General features: G+C 42.0%; 1 protein-coding gene across 1 annotated transcript; it reads left to right on the top strand.

Moving 5' to 3' along the window:
• Positions 1 to 817: 817 nt before the first annotated feature.
• On the top strand, positions 818 to 23,017 carry PRPS1 (phosphoribosyl pyrophosphate synthetase 1). Its single transcript, XM_006050723.4, has 7 exons — positions 818 to 1,095; positions 12,707 to 12,890; positions 14,659 to 14,757; positions 15,873 to 15,997; positions 18,993 to 19,166; positions 21,210 to 21,369; positions 21,951 to 23,017. The coding sequence occupies exons 1-7, from the start codon at positions 974 to 976 to the stop codon at positions 22,041 to 22,043; spliced, it is 957 nt and encodes a 318-aa protein (XP_006050785.1). The 5' UTR covers positions 818 to 973; the 3' UTR covers positions 22,044 to 23,017.
• The last annotated feature ends 1,765 nt before the right edge of the window (positions 23,018 to 24,782 follow it).

Genomic DNA, 24,782 nt, shown 5'->3' with positions numbered 1-24,782 from the left:
AGAATATGATGCTGAGGATAACATCAGGCAGATAGGACCAAAAACTAGGTTTTCTGACTCCTTCGGGGCTCTTTATCTGAAGTCCTATAAGTATACTGTACTTTCTTTCCTTTCCAAGGGTCAGATAAATCAGACCCTTTATCACCCAGATATTGTGGAAAATCCATACTCCAGCACCGGTTTGAACGTACTTCGTCCCAGTGCTAAAAACAAAATGTGACTTCTCTTGCAGTGTCTCTGGATGACTCAGGTAGCTTGCCCTCAGTCACTTTCCCCTTGGGACTTGTCTATCAGGCAAAGGGGATAGTGAAATTACCGGTTTACCCTTTGGATGAGCCTGTGCTATGGGCATCTGTCTGTGAGGCAATCATGCTTTAAGTTCAGCTCCATCCTTACAAAAAGATAAAAATCATGTCCAGAACTGTGGCTGCCATCCTGAGAAATATTTTTAAAAGAAACTGTAAAAAAGAAAAGAAAAAGGAACTGTAAACCAGAGCCAGGCTTACTTTCAGGTGCTGAAGTAAAAAAAAAAAAAAAAGCGTGGCTGATTTTCCGCTTGCAGGAAAGATCTGGCCCTACGCGTCACCAGCATCCCTCCACCCTCATCCGAACCCGGGCTTCTAGGCGTTCTGCCCTCCCCAACTGCCTCGCTACAGGGGGCGGGGCGATTCGTTAGCCTCGCCCCCTTCAGGGCCTCCAGTCAATCCTCGAGACAGTCGGGGGTAGGCGGAACTACAACGAGGACCCGCCCCCCACTACCGCTCAGCCAATCGGAGAGGGCTGGGTGTTAACTTCCCCTCTGACTCCGCCTACCCGGCGCTGGGCGATTTAGAGCCGCGCACCGGGCGGGAATGTAAGATGGCGGAGTAGAAACGCGAGTGCTTAGTACTGAGTCTCTGGGCCGACTCGGTTCGGGTCTCGGCGGCAGCACCAGTGATCGTTAAGCAAAGAGAGCCTAGGGTAGTTGGCCAAGATGCCGAATATCAAAATCTTCAGCGGCAGCTCCCACCAGGACCTATCCCAGAAGATTGCCGACCGCCTGGGCCTGGAACTGGGCAAGGTGGTGACTAAGAAATTCAGCAACCAGGAGACCTGGTGAGGATGAAGTTGGGACGCCGACCGGCCTCACCTGCCGGAGAGGCCAGGGCAACCGAGGGTAGGGGGATGAGGTCACAGCATGAGTTCCAAAGGGCCGGGTTTGGGGGGAAGGGGCAGCTCTGTGACGAGCGTGCCTCACGGGCTGTTTCCGTTATTTTACCTCTCGCGGGAGGGTCACGTTCATTCTCACTGTGAGGTGGGGTGGAGTCAAGATGGAGCAGGAGGCGAAGCTACTGGGTTTGAAGCCAAGGGCCGGAGGACCCAACGCGGGGATGGTGGCTTCCTAGAGCGGCTAGAGGGGAAGAACGCCTAGGCTCCGCGGTGGGGACACGTGGCTTTGCCGCTTAGCTGTTGAGCCATCCAGACTGGGTTCTCTTCTGCTCTTAGACCGGCTCGCTTGGGAGATCCTACTGCGTACTGAACCCTCGTGGTGTTTCACCTAGTGTCTGAGAAGCAGCTTTTCAATTTGAAACCGTGTTGATCGGATTTACTGTTGAGGGAACGTGACATTATGTGCTGAGGGCGCCAAAATTAATACTGAGGACTTCCTTAGATTGGCGAGTGTTGAATTTTCACATCTTTAAACTCGAAGTTAAGTCTAGTCGCTTGAATAAAATGATGCGTTAACTGCATCCCGATTGCCAGCATCTTGGTTTGAGCTATCCAGAAAATAATAGGGAACCTTAATTCTGGAATCCTTGATCTTCCCAAGCGTAGCTGTTTGTAAAACAGTGCAAAAGCATATTTTTCAGAACCAAAGTCTATCCTGAACTTGCCCTTTTCTAATGTGTGGGGGATTTAAGAAACATTTTTATCCCTGAATATTAAGATAATAGAAGAAAGATAATGGAGTGGAAGGCTGGAAATGCATAGTTAATTGCAATGAATTTTTTGTCATTGCTTTGCTGATTACATTTGCTCCCTCCCCCCACTTCCACCATGCTCCTGAACCTTGGGGCCATCTTAGAGATAACTTGGTCACCAAATCCTTTCAGTACCACTTCCATCTAAATCTAGAATCTTCTGGTTCTGATAAGGGTTTTTCTGTGTTTTGTTGTTACCCTGTTGATCAAGTCAGAGCAGTACCCACAGTCAGTCCTCTATTAAGGGGAAAATTCACACCAAACCTAATGAGTCAGTTAAATTAGTGAAGATTGCCTTGAACATTTTTTCCTAAGTGCTTTTGTTTTCCTTTTCTCTTCCCGAAGTGTAACTTCCCCTGTCCTTTGTAGACCCTGCTGGTAAAAGCATTCATCTGTAGTGGACAGCTTCCTTCTGGATGCTTGATCATCGTGCCATTGGTTGTGATGCAAATGATAGTGCAAGCCCTGATGCCATCTGTAACCAGACAATACCTTAGTCAAAAGGCTAGCCAAGCTGCTGTCTTTAGCTTTAACCACACCATTATGACTCATGGCCTGTAATAAAACAGGACCAGACTTTGAGAGTGGCAGTATAGCTAGGGGACCAGAATGATTTTCATTTGGAGGTTTTTTGTTGTTCTCTAGAGAACTGTGACTATTAAATCTTTTTTCTGTGCTTCCAGGAAAAATACAAAGACTTTATTTTCCCTGTGCACCCTCTGCCTACTGCACCACATCAGAACCTGAGGCTAAATTGGGAGAGGGGAGGAGGAGAACAGTTTAGCGGTCTACTGATGGATTTCTCTAAAATTGTCTGGAGTCCCAGTCTACTTCCCTGAGCTAAAAGGCTGATTTCATTTTTAAATAACCAGACAGTAACATGCTTGGAAGCATTGGATAAGATTAAGCCCAATGTGGAAAATTGCTGACTGGTTCGGTTGCTTTGTTTCTGGCTTTATCATTAGCTTTTTGGCTCCTTAGATGTTCTGAAATCTTCATTGAACATAATCGAATATGTTGCCTATGGAGCTTCCCCTCACCTCCCTCTCCCAACCTTTGGCTTTTCTGCACTGCAGAAGTGGTAATTGCTGCCCTGACTCTGGGATCTAAAGGTCATGGACAGGATAGCCCCTACCCACAGTGGGTGCTATGGGTCATTAGATGGGGAACTGCAGAGCCCATCCTCAGATGAGACTGTTTTGCTGCAATTTGGCACAATCTCAGGGGTTGATGCTCTCCTGAGTAGTTTTCTCGTGAAGTCAGGATCATCCTTTGCTGTCCAGTTTTTTTTTTAATTAATTTTTGGTTGCACTGGGTCTTCCTTGCTGTGAGTGGGCTTTTTCTATTTGCAGCGAGTAGCAGTTGGCAGGGGAGTGGGGTGGGGGCACTACTCTTCATTGCTGTGAACAGACTTCTCATCACGGTGGCTTGTCTTGTTGTCAGAGAAAGGCTTCAGTAGTTGGGGCACATAGGCTCAGTTGTTGCAGCTCCCGGGCTCTAGAACATGGGCTCAGTAGTTGTGGCACATGGGCTTAGTTGCCTCGTGGTGTGTGGTATCTTCCCAGGAGGGATCAAACCCATGTCCCCTGCATTGGCAGGCAGATTCTTAACCACTGTGCCACCAGGGAGTTCCTGCTGTCCAGTTTTTAAGGAGAAACATACATACATATGTGTGGGTGTATGGCACACAGATAGCTATGAAAGAGGTTGAGGGTTCAGGCTCTGGAATCAGAGAAGCTGGATTTGAATCCTAAGCCTTTCTTTGCCTCAGTAATCTCACCTGTAAAATATTATCTACCCAGAGTATTGTGGTGGCTCAGACAGTAAAGAATGTGCCTGCAATGTGGAAGACCTAGGTTTGAAGACCAAGGGAATGGCTCTATAAAACTATAAAATAATAAATTTGGGATTCCCAGGTGGCTCAGTGATAAAGAATCCAGCTGCCAATGCAGGAGACTCGGATTCCATCTCTGGGTCGGGAAGAACCCTTGGATGGGGAGATAGCAACCCACTCCAGTATTCTTGCCTGGAAAATCCCATGGACAAAGAAGCCTGGTAGGCTACAGTCCATGGGGGTCTCAAAGAGTTGGACATGATTGAGCATACACGTTTTTTAGAGTCTTTTGTGACAATTAAATGAGATGGCAGTAAAATTCTTAGAACATTGTCTTAACAGATTCTCAGTGTTGGTAAGGGATGGTGATGGTATTGCAAAAAATGTGGGGAATATAGGATAAAAGATGTCCCAATAATTCTACCACCCAAGATAAACTGTTCACATTTCAGTTTATGACCTTCCAGGTGTTTGTGTGTTTATATACTTTTTCAAAAAAGTATGGCATATTGTTTATAGCTTTCTTCACTCAGCACTATATTTTGAATACTTCTCTTAATATTTAGTCTCCATTGTTTTAAATAGCTGTACAGTCTTGTCATGATTTTACTATAATTTTAGATCACCAAGTCCCTATTCAATATTTATAATTTTTGATCTAATGCTTTTAAATGAAAACTCCTGGATCTCTAGAAGAATTACTAGGTTAAAGGGTATACACTACTTTTCAGGCTTTTTAATACTTATTGCCAAATTGATCTCCAAAAAAGTTGAACAAGTTTCTGCTATTAGTAATGGTGATACTAATAATAATAAATAGTGAGTGCTTAAAATGTACTAGTTCCTATGCTGAGTACTTTATACACATTTCACATTTAATCCCGTCAACACTGCTGTAAAAGATTACTCTTACAATCCCCATTTTATGGATGAAGGAACTACAATTCAGAGGGTAACTTGCCCACCTCTGGGGCAAGTCCTTTAATTTTTTTGCTGATACAATATTTATCTGGATTTTGGAACTTCTGAATGTATTAAGTTTTTTACCTGAGGTGTAGTTGACATGCAGTATTTATATAAGGTTTCAGGTGTACAACAAAGTGATAAATAATTTTTTAATGTTATAGTCCATTTATAGTTATTATAAAATGTTGGCTATATTCCCTGTGTTGTACTATATATCCTTTTAGCTTTATTTTATACACAGTAGTTTGTACTCTTAATCTCCTACCCTTATCTTCCCCCCTTTCCCTTCTTCATTGGTAACCACTGGTTGGTTCTTTGTATGTGATTCTGTTTCTTTCTTTCTTTTTCAGAAATATTTTGGCAGCATGCAGGCTCTTTGTTGTGGTGCGTGGGCTTAGTTGCCTTGCTGCACATGTGATCTTAGTTCCCCAATCAGGGATCTAACCTGCACTCTCTGCATTGGAAGGCAGATTCTTAACCATTGAACCACCAGGGAAGTCCCCTGGGTCTTTTTCTTTTTTTATTGTATGTACTAAATCAGTTCAGTCACTCAGTCATGTCCAACTCTTTGCGACCCCATGGACTGCAGCACGCCAGGCTTCCCTGTCCATCACCAACTCCCGGAGCTTGCTCAGACTCATGTCCATCGAGTCGGTGATGCCATCCAACCATCTCATCCTCTGTCGTCCCCTTCTCCACCTGCCTTCAATCTTTCCCAGTATCAGGGGCTTTTCCAGTGACAAAACATGGTCCACTGGAGAAGGGAATGGCAAACCACTTCAGTATTCTTGCCTTGAGAACCCCATGAACAGTATGAAAAGGCAAAAAGATATGTACTGAATGTTTGGACTCAATTCTCTTCAATATTGTTAAATAACTTTGTTTTATTTGGTTACTCTAGGTAGGCTGAAAGGGGGGTGACTAACCTTGGTTACCTAGGATTTTCCTATAGTTAATCCCTGTTTTGCATGTGCCAGCACCCATCTAAATTCTTGAGATTTTCTTAAAAATACCACCAATTAAAAGGCATTTTTAAATTCACTTTATTTTCTGTTTTGTGTTTAAACGGAATGGATGGAACTAGTCATCTGGCCTCCCCAGAACAGCTGAGAGAATCACTGGCCCAAAGCCAATTTGGAGAACATGCCATTGACTAGGAGAAGGAAATGGCAACCCACTCCAGTATTCTTGCCTGGAGAATCCTGAGGATGGAGGAGCCTGTTGGGCTGCCATCTGTGGGGTTGCATGGAGTTGGACACGACTAAAGTGACTTAGCAGCAGCAGCAGCCATTAGCTAGAGGGAAAGAGCAAGAAGTGTTACCTTTCAGTTGCTAAACCAGGTCTTCCTACCTGGTTTAAAAGCAAACAGGTTTCAGGCACACCATCAATTCTTCTGCCATACATCACTGCCTAACTTATTATCTCTGAGACTTAGAGGAAACCAAAAGAATAATATTAAGGTTTTTTGAGGATTCATTGAACTGTTTATTGACCAAGCTGTATAATCTAAGTGTAGTTCCTGGGCTTTTGAAAAAGACTTTATGAAAGTACATCATAGTACTAATTGGAGGAAAAGATTGGTCTTGATTAGTGAGATTGGAATTGCATACTGTAAAACAAGGACAGTGTCCTAATTTACATGTGCTACTTTTATTTTTCATATAGTTAAATAACTTTTTCTAGTTATTAAATGCATGTCTGGTCATAACATCCTTCTGTGCTTGAAAGGTAAGTGCTAGTCCTAAGTTTGGCTTTGGGAAACGGCCGCACTGTTGGTTGATTATCCTTAGGTGATATAATACAAAAGTGGTACAAGTTGGCAGTGAAAATTTAATTTTGTAATTAATGCCTTGCCTGCTTTCAAGAAAGGTTTAGTGTTTCATGATACTCACAGATACAAAAAGTTAGATAAGTACAGCAGAAACCTATTAGAACAAAGGACTTTAGTAACTATGTGAAGAATTTGGCATAAAGTGATTACTGAAGTTTATTTAGTGTTACTTTAACTGTATCCCTTGGCTTCCTGGCAGCCAAAGGGATAAAGGCATAAAGGCTTGTGCAGTAAATGATGTAATTTTTATTTTCATAACAATCTTTAGATACTACTTCCAGACACACAATTCTACGAATTTTGGGGGTGGGATCCTTAAATAATGATACCCAGTAACATAATGAACAATGTAAGCAATTTTTTATATTGACTTTGATAGTGGAGGCGTTTGTTAAAAAGAGATAAGCGACCATGGGGTATGTTGCTTTCTGGCCTTATTTGATAAAAAGACAGCTTTAGAGTTGTAGATAATTAGCCTGTCCCTTATACTGTCTTAGATCAGTTGTCAAACTGCTCTTTCCTGGCTCCTAATCCAGCAGTCTGACTGGTGAGTGAATGGAGCACAGATGATTCTCTTAGTGTTCTTGACTCAAACGAGAGCCATAGGCTTCCTATACCACATATGGAAGATCCAATTGGCTTTTGTGGGCAATCAATGTGCCTGACTTTCATTCTCCCCCAGAGAAGTGGAGAGCTATGTCTTGGACAAGGAGATGATGTAGTGGGGATGACAGTGGGCAGGACTAAAATTTTCTTGAGTTTTGAAGTTGCTCAGATATTTGAAATACTACTTTGTCAGGACCATAGAGTTGTACGCCATAAAGCATAGAAGGGACTCTTAGCCTGGAACCTCTCAAAGGGCAGGCAGTGTTGGTAAAGGAGATTTGGAATTACCTTGAAACTCCCTCGGCCTCTTGTTTGGCCCACCTCAGTGAGGAACTTGCAGAGCAGGTGTTACTGAATTCTATCCATTTGAGTGGTATTTTTTTAAGTTAACATATAATCAATATAAAAATCAATACATTTAAAAAATTTTACTGTCTTCACAGGAAGGTATGGTATTAATATTACTTCGCATCTCAGTTCCCTTCCTCAGTTGCAGTAGCCACATCCAAGTGCTCAATAACCACACAAGGCCAGTGACTCCCACAATGAACAGTAGTGCTCTTGGGCCTACTTTTGGACAACATGCAAGTTGTTCTTCCAGGAAGCTTTCCCTGGTCCCCTCCTGCCTGCCCATTTGAATTTAGAACAACGTCTCCTGAAAGCAATTTTGGCATTAGCGTAGTTGACGTTGCCGACAGATTTAGTTGTTTCTTTCTTTTTTAAAAATATTTATTTGATTGCACCAGGTCTTAGTTGTGGCACACAGGATGTTCAGTCTTCCTGAGGCATGTGGGATCTTTAGTTGTGCCATGGAGGATCTAGTTCCCTGACCAGGGATTGAATATGGGCTCCCTGCATTGGGAGTGTGGACCACCAGGGAAGTCCCTTTAGTTGCTTTTCTTTTTTTTTTTTTTAATAATTTTTAAAATGTATTATTTTTGGCTGTGCTGGGCTCTAGTTGTGTGCGGGCCTCTCATTGTGGTGGTGGAGCCTGGGCTCTATCATTGTGGTGGTGGAGCCTGGGCTCTAGGCTTTGCAGCTTCAGTAGTTTCAGCAGGTGGGCTCAGTAGTTGTGGCTTGTGGGCTCTAGAGCACAGGCTCAATAGTTGTGGTGCATGGGCTTAGTTGCCCCATCCCATGTGGGGTCTTCCCAGATCAAACTCAAGTCTCTTGCATTGGCAGGCAGATTCTTTACCACTGAACTACCAGGGAAGCCCACTTTAGTTGTTTCTTAAGGCTGATCTTGGTGATTAATAGATGTCTGTTCAACTATGTCTTAGGGTCCACAAAATTGATGTTTGGCTCATTATGTTCCTTGGCATCACTATTTCAGGACCCCACCATAAAATTCTTTGTAGCCATCAAATCCTGGTGAACTCATCAGGTTGTAGTTCCACCCCCATTATATATCTGTCAGCTGAGTATCTGTTAAAGGGATGAGCAGATCCGTCAAAACCTTTTGAAGAAACATGTTGGACCCACTTACCTCTAGTGTGAGGTGAGTTAGTTTGTGAGGGACAATCAACAGTCTTCTGAATTCACAACATCAGGCCTGCAGAAGGTTAATATTCTGCCTTAAAGTGAGCGGATTCAAGGGGGATGCTAATCCTGAGTGGTATTCATTCACTCATTCATTCATTCTTTGTGTTATTGGCACTGGCCGGTTGGGCATGACAGATCCAGTTCCTGCCTTCATGGAGCTGGCTTGCATTCTAGTAAGGGTGACAGATAAACAAGTGCGTAAAATATAAGGTGATGAGAAATTGTGATGTGTTCTGCAAAGAATAACCAGGATAATGAGAGAATACCTGGGGAGAGTCACTTTATTTATTTAACTCAGTTATAGAACATTTTAAACATACCTGCAGAAGTAGAGAGAATAAATGATCTTCCTACCTTGCACCCATCACCCAGTTCAGTTTAGTTCATTAGGTCAGTCGTGTCCAACTCTGTGACCCCATGGACTGCAACATGCCAGGCTTCCCTATCCATCACCAACTCCAGGAGCTTACTCAAACTCATGTCCATCAAGTCGGTGATGCCATCCAAGCATCTCATCCTCTGTCATCCCCTTCTCCTCCTGCCCTCAATCTTTCCCAGCATCAGAGCCTTTTCCAATGAGTCAGTTCTTCGCATCAGGTGGCCAAAATATTTGAGTTTCAGCCTCAGCATCGGTCCTTCCAATGAATATTCAGGACTGATTTCCTTTAGGATGGACCAGTTGGATCTCCTTGCAGTCCAAGGGACTCTCAAGAGTCTTTTCCAACACCACAACAAACTGTGGAAAATTCTTAAAGAGATGAAAATACCAGACCACCTGACCTGCCTCCTGAGAAATCTGTATACAGGTCAAGAAGCAACAGTTAGAACTGGACATGGAACAACAGACTGGTTCCAAGTAGGGAAAGGGGTACGTCAAGGCTATATATTGTCACCCTGCTTATTTAACTTATATGCAGAGTACATCATGAGAAACGCTGGGCTGGATGAAGTACAAGTTGGAATCAAGATTGCCTGGAGAAATATCAATAATCTCAGATACGCAGATGACACCATCCTTATGGCAGAAAGTGAAGAACTAAAGAGCCTCTTGATGAAAGTGAAAGAGGAGAATGAAAAAGCTGGCTTAAAGCTCAACATTCAGAAAACTAACATCATGGCATCTGGTCCCATCACTTCATGGAATATAGATGGGGAAACAATGGAAACAGTGAGAGACTATTTTCTTGGACTCTTAAATCACTGCAAATAGTGACCACAGCCATGAAATTAAAAGACACTTGCTCCTTGAAAGAAAAGCTATGACCAACCTAGACAGCATATTAAAAAGCAGAGACATTACTTTGCCAACAAAGGTCCATCTAGTTAAAGCTATGGCTTTTCCAGTAGTCATGTATGGTTGCGAGAGTTGGACTATAAAGAAAGCTGAGCACCGAAGAATTGATCACCTGGTTCAGCAGTCATCAATTCATGGCTAATCTTGTTTCATCTAATATTCCGCCTCCCCACACTCCCCATAATTGGATTATTTTGAAGCAAACCTCGATATTCTGTCATATCATCCGCATACATTTCATTGACCACAATACCATTTTCACACCTAAAACAAATTAACAGTAATGTGGTTTTTTTAACAGTTGCTTGAATTAGTATGCAAATAAGGTTCACACAGTACAATTGGTTGATATTTTTAAAGTCATTTTTAATCTTATAGGTTCTCGGGGAAGTCACTTGTTTTAAGATGGTCAGAAATGATATTTTGATTGGAGACCTAAGAAATTAATGAGTTAGTTGTAGGAAGAGCATTCCAGATAGTGGGAATATGTGTGCAAAGGCGGGAAAGGGTGAATCAAGGAATGTAAAGGAAGACGGTTTGACTGATGCCTACTAAACTAGGGAGAAAATATTTTTCCAGATGAGCTACTTCTCAAGTTAACCTCAAACTAGAACTCATTTCTCAGAAAATATTAATACAATCGGACTAGTTTCTTTTGACTTATTACAGAAGTGCCTGTTTTAAGATATATTGGATTGGCCAAAAAGTTCTTTCCATAGAATGTTACAGAAAAACCCGCACAAACTGTTTGGCCAACCCAGTACTTTTATGACCTCAGCTTTCACTGAGGGCTGCAGTAATTTACTCAAGTATACACAAGGTATAATAGTACACATTTTGTTAAAATAGAATTTTGAAGTCATCGTAGATTAGCATGGAATTGTAAGAAATAACACAGAGAGATCCTGTGTACCCTTTATGCAGTTTTCCCAAGGTTCCCTACTCTAGTTTTTCCAAACTGTAGTTTTCTTGGCTGTTGCTCTTGTATAATGCAACCACCAAGATATTGACATTGATAGAGTCAAGAAAAAAAAAAACCATTCTGTCATGGCAAGGATCCTCCTTGTTGCCCTGTTGCAACCACACCCTTTTTTGTCTTCCTCCTCCTCTGTAGTTTTCTTTTTTTATATTGCCTCTGTCTGGCTTTGGTATCTGGGTAATACTGGCCTCATAAAATGAGTTGCAAAGTATTCTCATCTATTTTCTTGAAAAGATTATGCAAAAATCAGTTTTTATTTATTTATTTATTTGGCTGTGTCAGGCCTTAGTTGGGGCACGTGGAATCTAGTTCCCTGACCAGGGATCTAACTTAGGCCCCCTGCATTGGCAGCTTGGAGTCTTAGCCACTGGACCACCAGGGAAGTCCCCCAGATTTGTGTTAATTCTTTAAATGTTTGGTAAGCTTCTGTTGTAAAGTTATTTTAGGTCAGCCTTTCTAGAGGTTTATCAATTTTATTGATCCCCCCCCCCACCCCCGCCACCAAGAGCTTTTTGTTTCAGTGGTTTTTCTTTATTGTTTTACTGTTTCATTGGTTTCTGCTCTTATGTCTGATTTCTTCCTTCTGCTTATTTTGGGTTCATTTTGCCCATTTTTCAGTGCCTGAAGGTTTATCTCCAGATATTCCAAACTAATATGTTTTTGTCTTTGTTTGGACTACCGTGAATTTCAGCATCCCTGTTCTAACTGGTTTCTGGTTTGATTTTTACCATTTGCTTTTATTTTTCTTGCTTTACAATATAAAGTAACACCATACTTTTAAAAAGTAGGATCCTTACAACTGTTACTTGGATTGGGAACAAATAAGTTTTAAATAATAATTATCTCTGATATCAGCTTCGGACAATGGAATTATGTCCTGTTGAAGTTTTCCTCTTCATCAGTACAGGTTATTAACTGTTCTGATCTACTTGCCTACACAAGCATGCATGTACAGATACCCACACACTCCCCTCTCCCCCGCGTCACCTACGATATTAACTGGGGAAATGGTTTTGCTTTGAGGTATCACTGAGGTTATTTTTAAGAAGTTATTTTTGGTAAGGATCCAAGTACAAATATTAAAACTTGCCTTTTATAGTAAAATATAGCCTTACTCCATAATTAGAGTAACTTCCCATGAAATTCTTTAAAATAAGACTTACTAATTGGACCACAGTACAGTTAGCATAGAATGAAGGCAAGGACCACATCTGTTCTCCATCGTGTCCCTGGCACCTAGCACAGTGACTGGCATGTGAACATTTGTTCAGTGAACTGCCAGTGTGGTAGACGTGGTACGGTCTTCTGTAGAAGGCATCATTCTAAAACAGTAGTGATTCATTCCTTGTATGAGCTTTCTGATTCCTTTATTATATACTGATGACAGTCATAGATGCTGTATCTAATTTGCATTCACACATATGAAATGAGGTACAGCCTGCTTACTGAAATTATGGTCCAATTACTAAGTACCTTAGCCAATTTTTTTCATGTTGTGTCACCTATAAAAACAGGTATAGTACACTGGAGTAAACAGGCAGTACACGGTTTCTGGTACAGGGGCTCCTCCAGGGGAATCTCCTGTAATCCATTCATAGCATACTAGTGGGGAAGCTGTGATTTTTAGACTTTACTGTAGATGTACAGTATAGTGCTTTAAAATCTGTTTTTGTTGTCCTTCCTTTTCCTATAGTGTGGAAATCGGAGAAAGTGTTCGTGGAGAGGATGTCTACATTGTTCAGAGTGGCTGCGGTGAAATCAATGACAATCTCATGGAACTTTTGATTATGATTAATGCCTGCAAGATTGCTTCAGCCAGCCGGGTTACTGCAGTCATCCCGTGCTTCCCTTATGCCCGGCAGGATAAGAAGGATAAGGTAGGAGTGGAATCTCTCTTTTTTTTTTAATTCTTTCTTTTCTTAAATCAGGAGAAGCAGGAGCACTTGCCCAAAGCCAAAAAAACTTCCTTAATTATCAAATGTATATTTAGAGGATATTATTTTTTTATCCTAGGCATTACCTGATTTTCTAAACAATTGATGTGATTGCTTTGTATAAAGCAACACATTTGCAGTCTGTCTGTTTTATCCCAGTCATACATATGTGACTTTTGGCTAACTCAGTGCTATTTTTTTCATTGTATCAGTAAGACTAAGCACCAGCTCCCATGGAGTAGAGTATTTTTTTAAACTGGTAGATCCTCTGGGACCCTCTTGGTTATAGTTGTGACCTCTTCGTATAACTTGAAGTCTGTTACAGGAATACACACATGCACACCTCACCTTCTTTGGAGTATTAGAAGATAAAGCATATAGGTAAAACTTTGCCGGTCCATGGTAATTGATGCCCAAATTTTATTAATATGTACGATACCTGGGAGAAGCCTAGATATTTTTATTTCAATAGAATACAGTGCTGCTAAGACAAAGATCATGGCATCTGGTCCCATCACTTCATGGGAAATAGATGTGGAAACAGCGTCAGACTTTATTTTTTGGGGCTCCAAAATCACTGCAGATGGTGACTGCAGCCATGAAATTAAAAGATGCTGACTCCTTGGAAGAAAAGTTATGACCAACCTAGATAGCATATTGAAAAGCAGAGACATTACTTTGCCAACAAAGGTTCGTCTAGTCAAGGCTATGGTTTTTTCTGTGGTCATGTATGGGTGTGAGAGTTGGACTGTGAAGAAAGCTGAGCGCCGAAGAATTGATGCTTTTGAACTGTGGTCGTGGAGAAGACTCTAGAGAGTCCCTTGGACTGCAAGGAGATCCAACCAGTCTATCCTAAAGGAGATCAGCCCTGGGTGTTCTTTGGAAGGAATGATGCTAAAGCTGAAACTCCAGTACTTTGGCCACCTCATGCGAAGAGTTGACTCATTGGAAAAGACTCTGATGCTGGGAGGGATTGGGGGCAGGAGGAAAAGGGGACAACAAAGGATGAGATGGCTGGATGGCATCACTTACTCGATGGATGTGAGTCTGAGTGAACTCCGGGAGTTGGTGATGGACAGGGAAGCCTGGCGTGCTGCAATTCATGGGGTGGCAAAAAGTTGGACACGACTGAGCGACTGAACTGACTGAAGGAGTAGAGTGTAGGACATGGGCCTTGTTATTTTATGGTGCAGTCAGGTGTGTTTACCTGTTATTTAAGGGGATTGAGGTTACTGGAAGTTTGGCCTCCGGATGAGTAAGGGGAGTGGTGTAATTAATAAAATAAAACTATACTTTTCATCCTTTGATGTGCCTTTAAATGTTGACATGTTAGATGTTGCACAGGTTTGAGTATGTATGTCTTAAAAGAGATTTTAATACAATTCTTTCAAAAAAATTTGTATACAGTCTGCCTAATTTAAATAATTGAGCATTGGAAAGACTTTAATAGGCTGAAAATATGTACATGAAGAAAGTGAAAGGTTGGGAAGGTTTTTTCTGACGTATGTATCCTGATTTGGAAAAATGATATTCCACTTCCTATTTGTGCCAGATTGTGATGAACTAAAAATCAGTGGCTATGTCACTTTGTATGAATTTTCTGGTAGCTCAGTGCCCTAATCACAATAGGTATACAATAAATAAATGCTCCTTGAGCAAATGAATTGTTTTTCAGATTGGCTTTTTTTCCTCTTTCCTTCCCTCCATTTAGAGCCGGGCTCCAATCTCAGCCAAGCTGGTTGCAAATATGCTCTCTGTAGCAGGCGCGGATCATATTATCACCATGGACCTTCATGCTTCTCAAATTCAGGTATCATTGGGAGCTAAATATTAGCTTAGGGATTATTAGGGATTAGACATGGGGTAAGAGAGGACTGAATGCTGAAAACCACAGGGAAGCAAAAACTGCCCAAGTGCAGCTCAGATAAACTAGACATTGATGGCATTTTCAACATCCTCACCTGAAGCATAGTTCATGGTCTTAGTCATGTGGGCTGGTTGTACAGGGAGGCAGTTTGGGATTCTGGGAAGAGCGTAGTAGGCTTTGGCATCAGTCTGAGTTTGAATACTGGCTCTGACACAAACTTTGTAACCTTGGGCAGGTTATTTAACTTCTCTGAATACACACTGCTTTGTTATCGTGAGTATCAAATAAGATATAAAATTCATAGTGAAACACCTGGCTCATGAAAGATATGAAATAAATGGGAGTTGTTATTGTCATCATTAAATTTAGATCCATAGATATTGGAGCCTACTTTCTAGCATTAAAAGAGTTTGGGGAGCAGAATACTACCTTATAGTTGATACTTTTTAAAGAGACTTTGAAATCATTATCTTTGGAGGCTTCTGGGAATTCAGTGAGATACAGGCCAGATGATTATATAGCCATTTTATAGAAGAGAGACAGATTAGTTGTGAAGTACAACAAATCTGTAGCAACTAGTATTAGAACACAAATCTCCTGACTACTAGTTACTGTGACCATTTATTATAAATGCCTTCCACTAGGTTTATATACCATAGCATCTCTAACTGGTTTACCAGTTAGCTTTGGCTCTCTTAACAAGCCAGCCCAACACTGAGTGGCAGAAGGTAGTAAGTATGTATTACCCCGTGGGTCTGCACATTGGCTGGGTATTTCTGATCTTGGCTGGACTTGGGTGTTTTCCTCAGGAGCTTGTTCATGTGTCTATGGTCAGTTGTGGGTTAGCCGGGGGCTCACTTTGTGGCTGGGCTTTCTTGCACAACCCACACTCTAGGAGTCTGCTTTTACAGTCTGCCATACCAGGCATGTTTTCGGATCAGTTTGAATGTTCCAGTAAAATATTCTTTGGGAAAGTTACTATTCTCTTTGTGTTCATTATTTGTAAATGGAAGAGAAGGAAAACAAGCCAAACTGACCCAGGTTCTTTCTTTCTGCAGGGCTTTTTTGATATCCCAGTCGACAATTTGTATGCAGAGCCAGCGGTCCTCAAGTGGATAAGAGAGAACATCTCTGAGTGGAGGAACTGCACAATTGTCTCACCTGATGCTGGAGGAGCAAAGAGGTATGGTTGAAATTCATACTATTCCCAATGTACTGGGGAAAGTTTTCAGACAGTTGTGTCAGAAAGTGATCTTTTGTTGTTGAACTGAGTTTTTCTTTTCTTGAAGTATAGTTGATTTACAGTGTTAAGTTTCAAGTATACAGCAAAGTGGTCTGAAAAAGACTATAAAGACTACATATATATAAAGTCTTTTTCCAATTCTTTTTCAGTATAGGTGATTACAAGATACTGAGAAGCAACAGTTTTTCAGTATTTGGATGTTCTGATAGCTTAGGACACAGGCTGGATATGGTTTTACTCACTCTTTTACTGGTCTGAGTCACTGCCTGAAAGATAAGATAGCAGCAGAGGGGCACAAAATAGTCTGGCATCATGGGCTTGACCAAAACCCATTAGTGACTCAGCACTGCAGGGTCAGTGACAGCACTATGGCCCATTAGGAGGAGGAGGCAATTTGATTTTCTAATGAATGCCACTTGCTATCAAAACCCATGATGATAGTGAACAAGTAAGCTTTTACATGGACTTCCCCTGTGGCTCAGCGGTAAAGGATCCGCCTTCAATGCAGGAGACATGGGTTCAATCCCTGGGTCAGGAAGATCCCTCAGAGGAGGGCATGGCTACCCACTCTAGTATTCTTGCCTGGAGAATCCCATGGACAGAGGAGCCTGGCAGGCTACAGTCCAGAGGGTCACAAACAGTCGGACACACTGAAGCAGCCTAGCACTCATGCACAAGCTTTTACATATCTCTTAATGTTGTTGGCTAAACCATTTAGATCTTTTGAATTAGAATACTAAGCAGGACGGAAAAGAAAGTGTGGTGATTTTATTTAAGCCAAGCGCTGAACATTCGAAACAAACTGATTGCCAGGGATCGCTAGTTGCAGTGCTTCAGCTCATGTGGTACAGACTAAGAGCTTTTCATTTCCTTAGTGGCTCACTCATTAGTAATGCATTCAGAAGTGTGACACATGTTCTTCTTGTTGTGGAAATAGAATGAAGAGCTACAAAACACAGATGATTAGGAAATGCCAATTCACATCTTTGCAAAAGCCATTCAAATTTTCAATGACTATTTCTCAACGACCTCTTTATTTCAGGAACTTCAACAGAACTGATAACCTGAGAGCTTGAGTTCTGTTCTCCAGCCAGATGCATGGCTTTGCGAGTCCCTTGTTGTTGCTAGTTACCATCTGTAATACTAGAGATAGAGCCTAAAACACATCCCCCTCACAGTGGTTGTCATACTTGTGAAGATCATCTTCTACAGAGACTGAGCAAACAGTCTCATTTGAAATAAGTAATCAAGCACAATTTTCTTTCCAAAGTTGGGTATAGAAAAACTGCCTTCAGTAGATGGTTTATTGCTCCATAATTTTGTTTACTGTTTTCTTTTTTAAATTATTTATTACTGTACTGGGTCTTCATTGCTGCTCTTGGACTTTCTCTAGTTGTGGCAAGTGGGGGCTGGTTGTGCTGTGTGGACTTCTCGTGGTGGTGGCTTCTCTCGTGGAGCACAGGTTCAGTAGTTGTGGTGCATGGGCTCAGTTGCCCTGAGGCATGTGGAATCTTCCTGGACCAGGGATCCTATCCATGTCCCCTGCATTGGCAGACAGATGGTTAACCAGGGAAGTCCTGTAATTTTCTTTTAGAGATGGAATCTTTTCAAAGTGAGTGGCTATCACATCTGTCTTGGCAGGGTTTGGGGACTAGGTAGAAATGCCTGTGCAGTTGTGACTTGCATGTAGTTCTCCCCTCAAGGATATAGGGAGTGACTTTTTTGAGCCCTTTACACTTTGTCGGTCACTGAGTTTGTTGGCCACTGAGTATGGATGGCTTAGGATGCTTGAACTAAGTGATCATGCATTTGCCTCATCTAAGTAATCATTCCAAGCAGATTGGTAGCTCTTGATGTTATGTGCCTGCACAGTGGGGATGGAGAGCACACAGGATATGGGTCGTTTAGGTCAGGTGCAGATGCTGCCTAGGTTGTGGTCCAAGTCTTGTCTGTTCTCTATTATATGGTCACAGCTTCTCCCGTATTTTGCACAAACTCAAAATATGTGAGCATAGTCACAGGGGAAATAGGACTTGATACTTGGTTGGATCAGCACTACAGTAAAAAACAAAGCCCAAAGCACAGGCCTCTTCACATATAACAAGATGGCAGGGTGGAATGTGGCCACAGATGTCACAGGCAGCAGTCATACACTGAATGGATTGCTGATGGAGAGATTACGTGGTACTTTGTCACCAGACAGATTTGTCTTCTATCCCACCTTCTAGTCTGGTTTGTATTACCTTGTAATTTAAACAAAAGGAATTCTGTTTTGATTTGGAAATCCTTTGGTCTGTACAGCAAGATGCCCAGTTTGCCTGCTTAATTGGTATAACTTTCTTTCTAGCAGTCATTAAAGGAACTCCCAAGCTTGGTGTCCAGGTACAGTTGACATTGACAGTTGGTAGATCACTGAACAGAGTGTGATGAGGGCACAACAGAACAGGCTGGGCACTGCTTCTCTCCCCCCAAATTCAGGTTCACTTCTCACCACATTTGCATGTCATAATGGGACCATCTACGCTCCTGGCATTAGTTAACCAAGTCGTATATCTCTCCACTTCTGCTGCCGGCCCAGTTAATGAACATGCCCTAACATTCATTATACTGCTTCCTGGGATTGGTTTGAGTTGTCTATCTCCTACTGTAACCCAGAGTGAATTTTAATCTAAGTTTGACTAATAATTCATAAACTGCTCTTAGGATGTGGGACGCATCTGCCTACATCTTGGAGTATGGAGGCATTAGTCTATGAAACCCAATTTGTGATGCCAATTAATTGCAGTTACTTTCTTCCAACCTTGGGACCTGTTGAGTTTCATGGAGTATTCTCACCTAGAAAATAAGTCCGTCCTTTAGTTCCTTTCTTTGTCTTAAGATACACACACACAGTGGTTTTAAGTGAGGTTTTACCTGTGAATACCCTGTGTTGCAGAGTGACTTCCATCGCAGATCGGTTGAATGTGGACTTTGCCTTGATTCACAAAGAACGGAAGAAGGCCAATGAAGTGGACCGCATGGTGCTCGTAGGAGACGTGAAAGACCGTGTGGCCATCCTCGTGGATGACATGGCTGACACTTGCGGCACAATCTGCCATGCAGCTGACAAGTGAGTGCCTGCTGGTGGGGCTGGGCGCTGGATGTGAAAAACTACTGCCTGATGCCCTAAGCCTGTTGATTTTCTTTGCAACTCAATTTAGGGAATTCTAACTGACTGTTTTGTCACCCTAGGCTTGAATTGCAATGCATGTAAATTGATGAGTATTCTTACTTTTTTTTCTCTAGTTGCTTAGTTTTATTTTTCCTTGTTATTGTGCTAGACTGTATACAACATGAAATTTGACATTTTAACCTTTTTTTTGGGGGGGGGGTGTCGTGCAGCTTGTGGGATTTTAGTTCTCTGACCAGGGATTGAACCCATGCTCACAGCACTGAAAACAGAGTCCTAATCACTGGATCACCAGGAAATTCCCCATTTTAATCATTTTTAAGTGTGCAGCTCAGTGACATTAGTTATAGTCACAATGTTGTGCAACTATCACCACCGTATTTCCAAAACATTATCTCATCTCTCTGAGTATTGTACTTTTTTTTTTTTTACCATACTTTGTGGCTTGTGGGATCTGTTTCCTGACCAGGGATTGAGCCTGTGCCCTCGGCAGTGAAAGTGTATGGAGTCCTAACCACCAAACTGCCAGGGAATTCCCTGAGTAATCTACTTTTGATAGTTCTTTAAAACAGGTTAAGGTAAGAAATCCATAGTCCTGAGCAGACAGAAATATATTCCCATTTTTATATTTTATCTAAGCTGAAAACCCTGGCCTTAACCTCTAGACCATTTTTGCTGCTACTTCCTTCATTCTTATTCCTTCTCATTTGCCTGCACTGTTCTGAATTACCTTGCCTCTCTTCTCTGCTGCCATTCACCAGTCTCTTACCTCCCAGTCCATCTTTCACATTGCTGCCCCACTGGCTTATCTTCCTAAAACTAGATTCCACTCATGCCTCCTTTAAAACTCTAAGTGGCTACCCATTGCTTATAATCCAAGTCACTATGGACAGCATTGTTTCTCATAATTTTTAAAAATCTCATATATATTTGTTGTTGTTTAATGGCTAAGCCATGTCTGACTCTTTTGCAACCCCATGGGCTGTAGCCTGCCAGGCTCTTCTATCCATGGGATTTTCCAGGCAAGAATACTGGAGTGGGCTGCAATTTTCTTCTCCAGTGTGTGTGTGTATATATATATATGTGTGTGTATGTGTGTGCTAAAAAACAAAACTTGTATGTGGAGTGATTTCCTGGCTTGGATCCTGGAGTATGCATTTATAAAACTCCTTTTATCATATTAGTAAGATAATGCTAATTGCTTATAACAGATCAGCTCCCTTAACACAGTAAAGTTACTTGTTCATGGTATTCTCCAGTGCAAGTATGCCCCTTTCTGTCTTATGGCACTGCATCTTTAACATTTCCATTGTGGCCAGCCAGAAAGGGAAAAGAGCATGGAGGATCATCCATGGGAAGTTTTTTATAAGAATCTGTCCACATTTAGATAGCCAGAATTAAGTCACTTGGCTATACCTAACTATGCAAGGGAGGCTGGGAAGTGTCCAGCTGTGTACTAGAAAGAAGAGACAGATTTTGTTGAGCATAGCTGTCTGTGCCACAGTCCTTTTACACTAATCCAAACCTATTCAGATAAGTTATTGACTGAACTGTATCACCCAAAAATTCAACCCTAACCCCCAGTGTGATGGTATTTGGAGATGGGACCTTTGGGAGGTAATTAGGTTTAGGTGAGGGCATGAGGGTGGGGCCCTCATGATGATATTGGAGAGACCAGAGAGCTCTTCCCAACCTCATTCCTCCTCTCAATCTGTGCACACAAAGAGATCACATAAGCACATAGCGAGATGGCCACCAACAAACCAAGAGAAGAGGTCTCAGAACAAAACCTACCTTGCTGGCCCCTTGATCTTAGACTTCCCAACCTCCAGAAACAAGCGAGAAATAAAATTCAGTTTAAGTCATCCAGTCTGTGGTATTCTGTTATGGCAGTGCAAGCTGACTACAACATTTCTCTTCACTAACTTGGATTTTATAGTAACAAGTAAGATTACTCCTAATCAACTCTCCTTTTTCCTCTAGACTTCTCTCAGCTGGAGCCACCAGGGTTTATGCTATCCTGACTCATGGAATCTTTTCTGGCCCAGCCATTTCTCGTATTAATAATGCATGCTTTGAAGCAGTAGTAGTCACTAATACCATACCTCAGGAGGATAAGATGAAGCATTGCTCCAAAATACAGGTGAGACTGAGATTCTTGCAAAACAAGACTCCCCTGAGTATTTAGGAGGTGATTACATGTGTTGAATTAGGTGTCTGGGTGGGTTCTGAAGATTTCCTCCATTGCTCTCAAGGGTTAACCATCAGGATCTGTGACCCAAAAGGAAGGATCATGTGTCTAAAAATTCAAACAGCTTGACCTCAGACTCTCTGGAGGATGGAACCCAGGATTTTGTGTTTTAACAGACTCTCCCAGTGTTTGTGATGCACATCAGGTCCATGCTTTACCGTTTGAGTGTGTCACTCTAGTCTGTCAGCCCCTGCAAACATAATGTGAAACCTTCAAACTGATTTTTAAATGCCAGCCCACCGCCATCTTGGTGAGTCAAGAGTGTTTCCTCCATTAGCATTTTGACTCTTGAGTGGTTGGTTATATTTAAAATGTGAGAATGAAGAGCAGCTGGTTGTGGGCTCACTTGGGAAAACAGCACAGTGCACTGTCTTAAGAGGAAGGACCCTCATTGGGCTGCTCATCAGTGTCTGCAATGACCAGTCAATCATCTCTGTCTGTATACTAACCTGATGCTCCCCTTGCCTTCCTAGGTGATTGACATCTCCATGATCCTCGCAGAAGCCATCAGGAGAACTCACAATGGAGAATCCGTCTCTTATCTGTTCAGCCATGTCCCTTTATAATAGAATAACTCCTGAGGCTTTTCAAAAATAAAGTGAGCCTCACCCCCTTGTTTTTTTCTTTGGTATTTGATGAAAAATCCAGCAGAAGACCCAGCTTGTTGCAGTGTAGCTTTCTACATCCCTCATGAGTTATATGAGCGTTACTACTATTGTGTTGGCCAAAAAGTTCATTTGGGTTGTTCCTTAACAGCTTATGGGAAAACCTGAATGAACTTCTTGGTCAACCCAATACGTTAGAGAAATATAGAATGACATTAGCCGCTGGGATTTTCTACCTGTATTGTCTCATCCTGGCTTCTTTGATCTAGTGAGCCTTGCAGCTTTAACTGTTCGGCTGCTACAAGATGCTGGACTTTGAAAAGCTTTTTGTAGAGTGTCCAAATATGTTTGGGGAAGCTCAGACTACTTTGTATGTGAATGCTTCAGCACACCCACCCCCCTGCAATGTGTGATAAGTTCTCTAAAGTCTGTACTAAATTATAAAAGAACCTAGGGCAACCTGAACCCAGATCTGGTTGCTGAGCCCCTGTAGGCTGGAGAAGCCCTAGGGCAGGACCCTGAGGGGAAGCAACCCACCATAGAGCAAATGCTTCTTGGGAGGAAAAAGCCTGATCCATCACCCTTTGCTTGGATTCTGTCACTTGGATTCTTTTTTGTCCCTATTCTTTTCCATTTGGCCTGATTCTATCCACTTGGTCCCAAGTGATTGTTGTGCCATAGTTTTCTGGAAAGCAAACTCAATTCCTGCTCTATGATCTGTAACATTAACATGAGATGATTTTGCTGTAGCTTAATCTTCCTTAGTCCACTACCACTGTGGTGTAGTGCCTTTTGATTAATTTAACTGTTTATCATCTTTCTTCTTTGGATCTATTTGGCCTCTCAAATGACCTGAGATTTCTGTTTAAAAAAAGTTGGTATTACTGTCTCTTGTAGAAGAAACTAATAAAGTTATCTCTTTGATTGTGGGTCTATATCTGTACTGGTCTCCCTGCTGAAGCTTTGGTTTAGGTGTCTTGGCCGCCCAATCATGGTTCGTTCTTCTTTGTTTCCAAGCTGTTAACTGTATTGTTAAGCCAAGAATAGACACAGCTGCACTTTTCTTCAGTTATAAGAATTGAAGATGCCTGGGGTTAATTGAGAACTAGGTATAGTGTAATTCTTTGCATTATACCTGAGTTATAGGCTGTATATGCCTGTTGGATCTCTGGTTCTTAATCCTGATGATAGGAATTAGGTCTTTTCTTAGAGGAAGAGAGTAGTTTTTATAATTTATTCATTTTTGAGCCAGTTTTGCCAAATGTGGTTAAGACTTCCCTCCATCTGTAGTTGACACACATTTAGCATTTAATTTTAGCCCTTCTAATTATAATGCATTCCAAAATGTTACATGAGGGTTTTGTGTGTGAGTGTGTGTGTGTGCATCATCAAATAAGTGCACTGACTTTTTGGGAAACTAAATGTTTCTAGAGCTTTGTGACGGGTACTGCCTTGTCTTTGAAGCCTGGTTCGGCTTTTGTTTTTGTTTTATATTGAATATCAGGGTATTTACAATGATCTTTTGGAAAAAGTGATTCAAAAGGGAACCAAATTGAGCTGTGAAATGTGTTCCTCTGACCCTCTAGGCGTCTTCCATTTCAGGTCTTTGCTCTGGGGCCAGCTGACTTAGAACACTGATGCCATAAATTGCTGATTCTGCTATTTCTTGAAGTATTGGGTCAGTGAATCAGGGTTTGCTAGGTCAGAATTTTTTTGACATCAAGACCCTCTTCTCTGGGCCTTGGGCAATCCAGTTTCTAGGATGAGGTTTTGAGGCCCTCAAGAAAGGCCCTTAGCCCCCATCTTTGATTTCTATGCCTGAGGGAAGGTCAAGATTCAATTCCCTGTGACACCCAGCAGTGCCTGAAGTACTGCCAGGACTGTTCTTTTTTCCTCCAGTGAGAGAGTCCCAAGTGTCCTGGATGGCAAGCAATTCTTAACTGGGGAACAGTAGCAGGAACAGGCCTGGAGGGGCCAGGGAGGAGGCACAAAAGCTGAATAGAGTTGCAAGGAAAGCACAGTTTAGAAGAAACTGTAGCCTTAATAGCCGTGTAATTACTTCTGAGCAAAAGACATAACCAGGTTTAATTTCACATGCCCTCACCTCCCCTTACCCTTAGAACTGGAGAAAAGGAGATTACTGAGACCAAGGCTGAACTGGGCAACTCTCAAACCTAATGTCTTTATCAGAGGTTTATTTCATCTCAAGCTGGGGCTTTTCCAGATTTGAAATAAAAGCATTTTCTGCTCAAGAGTTTTTTTAACTTGCCCATCAATAGTATGTAGCCCTTAACCTGAGGGTTATTAGAATCATGTAAAAGTTGAAATTAAAGAAAAAGCTCTCCTATTAACTTGCCCTCCTACCATCTCTCTCTTGGTTGTGGGGGAGGGGGAAGAGACCTCCAGAAAGAAGTCACGTTGTGGGCTGTGGGGCAGGATAGAAAGCTCTGTATTGCCACCCTGAGGCCCCACCACTTGGACTGGAGACCACTAAAAGTGTAAGTACCCTATTTGCAAGAATAGCCCTTATGTCCGCAGTCAGAAATTGGAGCCAGCCCCCTACCCTGGCTTGAGTCTGCACCTCCAGTCTCAAGATGGATGCTTCTTCAGCCCTGATGATTGGCTCTTGCAGCCCTGAGCCCCAGTCTCTGTGTCTGGTTTTCCCTTGCCCTGCCTTTGCCAGGGATTCATTTTCATTAC

This window comes from Bubalus bubalis, chromosome X (assembly GCF_019923935.1).
Source record: "Bubalus bubalis isolate 160015118507 breed Murrah chromosome X, NDDB_SH_1, whole genome shotgun sequence".
Lineage (NCBI taxonomy): Eukaryota > Metazoa > Chordata > Mammalia > Artiodactyla > Bovidae > Bubalus > Bubalus bubalis.
The sequence above is the reverse complement of the archived record's forward strand: the minus strand, read 5'-3'. Positions and strand labels throughout refer to the sequence as shown.